The sequence below is a fragment of the Camelina sativa genome, chromosome 11, assembly GCF_000633955.1.
Source record: "Camelina sativa cultivar DH55 chromosome 11, Cs, whole genome shotgun sequence".
NCBI lineage: Eukaryota > Viridiplantae > Streptophyta > Magnoliopsida > Brassicales > Brassicaceae > Camelina > Camelina sativa.
This window is the reverse complement of record NC_025695.1, coordinates 863,805-873,285: the sequence shown is the minus strand read 5'-3', so window position 1 is coordinate 873,285 and position 9,481 is coordinate 863,805. Positions and strand designations below refer to the sequence as shown.

Here is a 9,481-nt window from a genome sequence, read left to right as displayed (position 1 = left end):
GAGAGTACGAAGAAGGCATTGGCACCAACAAAGCATTTCCGGTGGACTTTTTCTTCTTCCCTATGTCCAGTGGCGGATCTACAGTGTAAGTAGGTGGGGCACGTGCCCCACACTGATTATTATCTATTATTTAGTAAACATGTACAATGATTATCTGTTGGATCAGTTGGTAGTAAATATTGTTTGTTTAAACCGCAGGTGGCGTGTTCGATGCCATCATTTACCGTTTTTTTAACCTTCTTCCTGCATATAGTATACTTATGTATTAAATTTTAGATATATTAATAATATGTGCCCCAGGTTCAAAACTCTCCTGGATCCGCCACTGCCTATGTCGTTGGTTAGGGTTTGATCAGGTTTTATCTAGAGACTAAACCATGAGGGAAGACAAAGATTGGGTAACTGTAAGCAGACGTGAAGGACGTTTTCATGTGTTCGAACGTGCAACCGCTCCACGTAGAGCTCCCTGGATAAGACGAAAGAGCAGAAACTCTTGCAGACTAGGGAGAGTCTCGGGTAGTACGATTTCGGTATTTGGGCTAAACAGTTTACAACGATTTCATCAAGAAGTGACAGAAACGACAGAGATGATGATGAATTTGTTTTCTTCTTTTCCTGCGGCGGTTCGACTTCGGAATCCATTGAGTGCGGCAGAGATTAGGGTTTTTTTATACAAAATTAGGGTTGAGCATGAATTTGTAAACCAACCTCGAGACGGAGGTTTTGTTTGAGGTGGTTCTCCTTTAGAGTTCTCCATACTATAAAGGCGACACCATTAGGTCATCACCATGTACAAATATATACCTTTGTATTATTTTTTAATTAAAAATTGACCCCTTCATTTAGAAAGATCTTTAATTAATCGTCCCCGTTTGAAAAATAACATAATCCGTACCTATCCGTTTTAGCTTCTATATGAATTACAAGACAAAAGCTCTGTTCCAAGTAGTAGCAGTTTCAAACAGGGCATATGGAGAATAGTCCGGTTTCAAGATATGTGTGATTGTAGCTTTGTGAATTTTTTTTTTTTGTTGACATCAAACACTCCATTATATAAGATTCAAGGATTAGATGCTTTATGCTTCCATTCAAAGGGAGCCAAACACACCAATAAGCTTACATAGGAAGAAAAGTAAAGTACAAACATTGTTCTTAAAACACACAACACACAATGTGACCATTAAACCATGGACCAATTATTTGTCCATGGTTAAATCTAAACATTGTCCCCTTTTGAAACCATAAAGTTGACAAAATAAACAAAGGGGACCAAAAGTCCTAAAGAGAAATAATTCATACACAATGTGAGGCCACTCGTGATGATGGATGATTGACCAATGCCGTATGGTCAGCCACCTTGATAACCACAAACGTTGCGAAAGAACGAACACGGTTTTTGAATTCCGAACATGCACCAAAATTCCCTGAAAAGGGGGTCACACGTTGGACAAGACCAAAGTCTTGTGATATTGAGTGTAGATTTTCTAAAATAAAAAAAAAATATTGCAACAGTGAAAATATCTACCGATCTTAAAAAAGAATTCAGCCAATCACCCCCAACATGTTCTCTGTAAACCTATGATCGAAATTTGAAATGAGTTTAAATAGTGATAGTTAAAGAAGTAGCTACAGATAATTTTAACACCTGAATTTAGATTTAACACCAAGCACACACACAAACAAATGTATCATAGTTTCATGCCAAACTATTTAATAATTAAAGGTTAAGCAAAAGCCATATAATCCATGGAATAACTTTGACGATATATACTAGCAGAACTGTATTCCTCATTGATGCTGCTAATGATTTCAGCTAGGAATATACTTAAACAATAATAATTAACTAAAAAGGCAATTCCCCACAATCAAAAACAAATTAAAACATAATGACAATTGATCAGTTCCGTATCACTGTAGAACGCAAGAAACGGTATGAACCGGGAACGGTAATGAGACCAGATGAGGCTATCACCATCACAGAACTTGTATTGCATTATGAACCATTATCTATCATGTTGCATTTAATTTTGTGTTTGAGTGATTCTTAACAGATTTGACTTTCATGAGAAACACGCAACTAACATGCAACTAAGAAGGAATCAGAGTCGGAGATGGACGATGTTGCATCGATCAATGCAATATTTGCATCGGTCGACACAACGGCTAATAATTTGGTAACACGTATTTGGTTCATTATTTCACTACTTTTTCAGTTTGATTTTTCTTTCTTGATCAATCTTAGGCTTGATAACACTGGGGACAATGTTGTTTAAGTCTGGAGGAGATTAGTACTAACTACGTTTTCTCTCTACAGATGAAATCAGATCTGTCTCTCCCAAAGCTCTCAATAAGGTTGCAAAATAAAACTCTCTAGAGAAAAACTTAGATCTAAACAAGTGACCATAAAAATCCTATAAATACTCTAAAACACGTCTTGGGCCTTAATTGCAAATAAAGGAAACTTGGGCAAATTTTGTAAATCTTCTAAAGCTTGTGGAGACAACTTCCGATTGTCTTGTAGCAGCTGCATCGGTCGATGCATGGTCTTGATCTCGTCTCCCAACTTCGTTGATCAGCCTTAATGCTTTGATTATGCTCCAAATCATCCTCTCTTAGCTCCTTAGTGCTCAATCCATGCCAATGAGTACCTAAACTTATAAAGACTCAAAAACAACCTAGAAAACAAATCAAAAGACTCAAAAACCACACTTATACCATGGTTAAAAACCACAAAAACCATGATATATCAGTAAGCACAACATTAGACCTCTCAACCTTTCCCCAAACTTGACCATTTTTGCGCCTTTCAAAGGCAATCAGCGCACATAAAATATTCTTGTCTTCACAAATATAACTACGACGACGAGGCTTCGTAGGCTTGTCCCACAAGAGTAAGAGTTTCCCACAGTACGAAACTGTTTCAATCAAACCACTACGACAGCTCTGTTTCAGGGAAGACAGACCCTTGACTGGTCTCCAAACTTTACATTCAGTGTCAAACCACAAGCAACTGATGGGACGAAAAGAGTACAAAACATTGTTTACCGTACACCTACTGTCACTCACAAATGCTTTTGCTGCAGCCTCCCAATTACCATTTTTTGGATCATAAACCGAGTCCTTGCTCTCATTGCTACTAACTTTAAACTTACCTTTGATAATCTGTATTTTTCTAATCACAGAGGAGAAGCGGAGCTCCTGGGGAGGGTCAGGTAAAGGTTCCCAAGTTTGAGTTATTGGATCGAAAACCTCACCCCAACTAGCTGATGATGATTCATTTGCCGTAAGACCTCCCATTACGTATATTTTATTTTCGAAGACACACGCAACGGGATTTGCTCGAGCTACAGTCATCATCTTGGGGGCATTGTGCCATAACCAACCATCCTTGTTACGAACCAACATGACGCGAGATGTGCTTCTTGATTAGCATAGGAAGAGGGTACTTGAACCAACGTAGACTTCTTCTTCTTCTTCTCCTCCTTGTCATCGAATTGTTCAGGTTTGGTCCAGAGTGTGTACCAAGAGGGAAGTGTACGATCGGGTAACTTTAAACAGATATGGAAGAAGGGTTCTAGTGTTTTGTGGTGAAATCGAGCGTGGTTAAGATCAGTGCCTAAGATGAGAGAGCGAAAGGTCTGGGAGACTAAAGAGAGTTTCGGGTAGTAGGATTTAGATATGCGGGATAAGCAGTTGAGAATAATTACATCTGGGAGCGACAAAAGCGACGGAGGAGGTTGAATCGTTTTCCTTTTTTTCGACGGTGGTTCGACTATGGACTCCATAGCCATAGAGGCTCGCGGCAGCTTCTACCCAAAACCAAAAGTAGATCATTGATAACAACACAATTAGGGCTTTTCCAACATATATATTTTTTAAAACAATGTTGAATACGAGAGACAATGAAGATTTTGTTTCGACTATTAGGTCTTTTGTTTTACTTAATTGAAAAATAACCCCTCTATCTATTTTAGGTACGCCAGAGCCAGTTTTTTATAACATTAACATGTAAAGTAAACCTTAAAATAAAAGAAAAAAAGAATATGACATTTAATTTGGAAGAAAAAAAAATTACATTACACATGATAAGAAACAAAGCTCGCTAATTCACCTATATGTAAAGACAAAATATAATTTTGTTGAGTGTGAATTAGTTTTATTTAATGAACTCACTCTCACAACTCTCCGACACAATCTCAACGTTCTTAGCATCTAATAATCCTTTAACCTTAATATAACATGTCACTGCAACTTCCTTGTCCCGTTTCACCAAGCCCGTGCCGAATCCCGCATTGAGCCCCATCGTCAATACCAAACTAACCACTTCAGGCGGCAGCACATCTGCGTTCTTGGACCCTTCTAGCTCTAGGTTGACCGTATGGGAACCCGACACGGCTAGTGACAGCTCCGGGAAATTCCCTTGGCCGAGGTTCTTGTTTTTGTACATGAGGGAGACGAGACCTTTGTAGGTCACCCACATGGTGGAGGTTGGGTTCTTGGATGTCAGCATGATCTCGAAATGCCGAGATTTCTCGAGTTTGTTAACGTTGAAAACAGGAGGTTCCGGCTTGAATACAAAACCGACGATGAATGCGATCGCGCATATGATGAGTCCGATGACGACCACAGAGATAAATATCCACATGCATCTTTTAGAACAGAACCTTTTGTTATTTTTCCCCGGCTCGCTGTTTCTGCGTCTTTCGACGATCCTTGCATTATCTGGAGGAGGGGTCCAGTAAACCTGATCCCTTGGAACCTGCACTACGTAAGTCTCGATCTCTGGGATTGGATCCGGAGGAGGAGGAGAAGAAGATGACAAGTGTGGGGAAAGATTCAAAGAATGGTTACGGAAATGTTGTGGAGGTGAAGAAACTTGGGAGGCAGATGAAGGGAGTTGGGGAAGGCTCCCGGTGGGACGATGACACGTAGAAGGAGGATTAGTGGTTTTGTTTTCATTGTCGGTGGTAGAGGTCGGAGGTAGCGGTGGCCCCTCCATCGGAATAACGGTGGAAAGGGAATATAATGTGTGGTCGTGGAGGGAGTGTAGAGACAGACAGAGACAGACAGAGAAGAGAATAGAGAGGAAATGCGAACTTTTGCATGGAGTGTGGCAGTAGTGGCTGTCGTTGATTTCCGTAACTTTAGTTGGTCTTTTGGACCGGATTTTTCTTGCATTTTACCAACTCAACAAAAAAAAAAAATCTTCCTTTTATTTCAACTTAATAATTATTACCATTACATATTTGATCATTATAATTCTAAATATTATATAGTCGGAAAAGAGATAAAATTCATGGTTGTGACATTATCACATTAAATCAACTACTCTCACTAAACAAGAAAATATAAGTGGAGCGTCAATATGCATTGTTTCTGAATAATTTGATATTTGATATAGAAAAGATTGGCTTATGAGTAATACATATGAAAACTTGCTCATAATTGAGGACTGTAAGAAAATTATTAAAAGATAATTGTTCACTAAACAAGAAAACTTAACAAGTAGAGCTGAAGCGGTCATTTGTTCACTCAAATTTGTGAACATAAAGCCCAATACTTTTTTGTCAATTATAAAGCCTAGGAAGCCCAAGCTATCATACACAAAAAAAACTATTGAGTCAGCCCATAAATAAATAATTATGACATTATAACATTCCGAATCTCAATATTTGTAAAATTACTTTAGATCACGCAAAATNTGGAAGAAGGGTTCTAGTGTTTTGTGGTGAAATCGAGCGTGGTTAAGATCAGTGCCTAAGATGAGAGAGCGAAAGGTCTGGGAGACTAAAGAGAGTTTCGGGTAGTAGGATTTAGATATGCGGGATAAGCAGTTGAGAATAATTACATCTGGGAGCGACAAAAGCGACGGAGGAGGTTGAATCGTTTTCCTTTTTTTCGACGGTGGTTCGACTATGGACTCCATAGCCATAGAGGCTCGCGGCAGCTTCTACCCAAAACCAAAAGTAGATCATTGATAACAACACAATTAGGGCTTTTCCAACATATATATTTTTTAAAACAATGTTGAATACGAGAGACAATGAAGATTTTGTTTCGACTATTAGGTCTTTTGTTTTACTTAATTGAAAAATAACCCCTCTATCTATTTTAGGTACGCCAGAGCCAGTTTTTTATAACATTAACATGTAAAGTAAACCTTAAAATAAAAGAAAAAAAGAATATGACATTTAATTTGGAAGAAAAAAAAATTACATTACACATGATAAGAAACAAAGCTCGCTAATTCACCTATATGTAAAGACAAAATATAATTTTGTTGAGTGTGAATTAGTTTTATTTAATGAACTCACTCTCACAACTCTCCGACACAATCTCAACGTTCTTAGCATCTAATAATCCTTTAACCTTAATATAACATGTCACTGCAACTTCCTTGTCCCGTTTCACCAAGCCCGTGCCGAATCCCGCATTGAGCCCCATCGTCAATACCAAACTAACCACTTCAGGCGGCAGCACATCTGCGTTCTTGGACCCTTCTAGCTCTAGGTTGACCGTATGGGAACCCGACACGGCTAGTGACAGCTCCGGGAAATTCCCTTGGCCGAGGTTCTTGTTTTTGTACATGAGGGAGACGAGACCTTTGTAGGTCACCCACATGGTGGAGGTTGGGTTCTTGGATGTCAGCATGATCTCGAAATGCCGAGATTTCTCGAGTTTGTTAACGTTGAAAACAGGAGGTTCCGGCTTGAATACAAAACCGACGATGAATGCGATCGCGCATATGATGAGTCCGATGACGACCACAGAGATAAATATCCACATGCATCTTTTAGAACAGAACCTTTTGTTATTTTTCCCCGGCTCGCTGTTTCTGCGTCTTTCGACGATCCTTGCATTATCTGGAGGAGGGGTCCAGTAAACCTGATCCCTTGGAACCTGCACTACGTAAGTCTCGATCTCTGGGATTGGATCCGGAGGAGGAGGAGAAGAAGATGACAAGTGTGGGGAAAGATTCAAAGAATGGTTACGGAAATGTTGTGGAGGTGAAGAAACTTGGGAGGCAGATGAAGGGAGTTGGGGAAGGCTCCCGGTGGGACGATGACACGTAGAAGGAGGATTAGTGGTTTTGTTTTCATTGTCGGTGGTAGAGGTCGGAGGTAGCGGTGGCCCCTCCATCGGAATAACGGTGGAAAGGGAATATAATGTGTGGTCGTGGAGGGAGTGTAGAGACAGACAGAGACAGACAGAGAAGAGAATAGAGAGGAAATGCGAACTTTTGCATGGAGTGTGGCAGTAGTGGCTGTCGTTGATTTCCGTAACTTTAGTTGGTCTTTTGGACCGGATTTTTCTTGCATTTTACCAACTCAACAAAAAAAAAAAATCTTCCTTTTATTTCAACTTAATAATTATTACCATTACATATTTGATCATTATAATTCTAAATATTATATAGTCGGAAAAGAGATAAAATTCATGGTTGTGACATTATCACATTAAATCAACTACTCTCACTAAACAAGAAAATATAAGTGGAGCGTCAATATGCATTGTTTCTGAATAATTTGATATTTGATATAGAAAAGATTGGCTTATGAGTAATACATATGAAAACTTGCTCATAATTGAGGACTGTAAGAAAATTATTAAAAGATAATTGTTCACTAAACAAGAAAACTTAACAAGTAGAGCTGAAGCGGTCATTTGTTCACTCAAATTTGTGAACATAAAGCCCAATACTTTTTTGTCAATTATAAAGCCTAGGAAGCCCAAGCTATCATACACAAAAAAAACTATTGAGTCAGCCCATAAATAAATAATTATGACATTATAACATTCCGAATCTCAATATTTGTAAAATTACTTTAGATCACGCAAAATATGATCTTATTTCTTTCACAAAAATAGCTGCAAACATTTATAGCCATTAATTAACCACTTATATAGTTAAAAATCCCCACAATAATTTATTGGTGGACCCGTAAATATTGCGAAAAGTCATACACGTACGTTCCAAAACAAAAAGTCGCAAGTCTTTACGTTTCTTTCAGAATCACAACAACACGTCTTTACCAATTTCTTCGTAAATAAGCTTCTCCTCTGATCCATCACAATCAAGAGAGTTTTCAAGAAAGTCCAGCAATCGTGGCGAAGCTTTATAAGAAAGACGAGGAGAGAAAGAAAGCAATGGAAGAAGAAGAAGAAGAAGAAGAAGAAGAAGAAGAAGAAGAAGAAGAAGAAGAAGAAGAAGAAGANAGTGTGAATTAGTTTTATTTAATGAACTCACTCTCACAACTCTCGGACACAATCTCAACGTTCTTAGCATCTAATAATCCTTTAACCTTAATATAACATGTCACTGCAACTTCCTTGTCCCGTTTCACCAAGCCCGTGCCGAATCCCGCATTGAGCCCCATCGTCAATACCAAACTAACCACTTCAGGCGGCAGCACATCTGCGTTCTTGGACCCTTCTAGCTCTAGGTTGACCGTATGGGAACCCGACACAGCTAGTGACAGCTCCGGGAAATTCCCTTGGCCGAGGTTCTTGTTTTTGTACATGAGGGAGACGAGACCTTTGTAGGTCACCCACATGGTGGAGGTTGGGTTCTTGGATGTCAGCATGATCTCGAAATGCCGAGATTTCTCGAGTTTGTTAACGTTGAAAACAGGAGGTTCCGGCTTGAATACAAAACCGACGATGAATGCGATCGCGCATATGATGAGTCCGATGACGACCACAGAGATAAATATCCACATGCATCTTTTAGAACAGAACCTTTTGTTATTTTTCCCCGGCTCGCTGTTTCTGCGTCTTTCGACGATCCTTGCATTATCTGGAGGAGGGGTCCAGTAAACCTGATCCCTTGGAACCTGCACTACGTAAGTCTCGATCTCTGGGATTGGATCCGGAGGAGGAGGAGAAGAAGATGACAAGTGTGGGGAAAGATTCAAAGAATGGTTACGGAAATGTTGTGGAGGTGAAGAAACTTGGGAGGCAGATGAAGGGAGTTGGGGAAGGCTCCCGGTGGGACGATGACACGTAGAAGGAGGATTAGTGGTTTTGTTTTCATTGTCGGTGGTAGAGGTCGGAGGTAGCGGTGGCCCCTCCATCGGAATAACGGTGGAAAGGGAATATAATGTGTGGTCGTGGAGGGAGTGTAGAGACAGACAGAGACAGACAGAGAAGAGAATAGAGAGGAAATGCGAACTTTTGCATGGAGTGTGGCAGTAGTGGCTGTCGTTGATTTCCGTAACTTTAGTTGGTCTTTTGGACCGGATTTTTCTTGCATTTTACCAACTCAACAAAAAAAAAAAATCTTCCTTTTATTTCAACTTAATAATTATTACCATTACATATTTGATCATTATAATTCTAAATATTATATAGTCGGAAAAGAGATAAAATTCATGGTTGTGACATTATCACATTAAATCAACTACTCTCACTAAACAAGAAAATATAAGTGGAGCGTCAATATGCATTGTTTCTGAATAATTTGATATTTGATATAGAAAAG

General features: G+C 39.3%; 3 protein-coding genes and 1 pseudogene across 3 annotated transcripts; all 4 read right to left on the bottom strand.

The window, feature by feature from the left end:
- On the bottom strand, positions 1,898-3,791 carry LOC109127208 (annotated as a pseudogene).
- On the bottom strand, positions 4,157-4,999 carry LOC104727497. The gene has a single exon (XM_010446599.1). It carries the CDS (start codon positions 4,997-4,999, stop codon positions 4,157-4,159), a length of 843 nt encoding a protein of 280 aa, XP_010444901.1.
- LOC104727496 lies at positions 6,298-7,140 on the bottom strand. Its single transcript, XM_010446598.1, has one exon. The coding sequence runs from the start codon at positions 7,138-7,140 to the stop codon at positions 6,298-6,300; it is 843 nt and encodes a 280-aa protein (XP_010444900.1).
- On the bottom strand, positions 8,232-9,074 carry LOC104727495. The gene has a single exon (XM_010446597.1). The coding sequence runs from the start codon at positions 9,072-9,074 to the stop codon at positions 8,232-8,234; it is 843 nt and encodes a 280-aa protein (XP_010444899.1).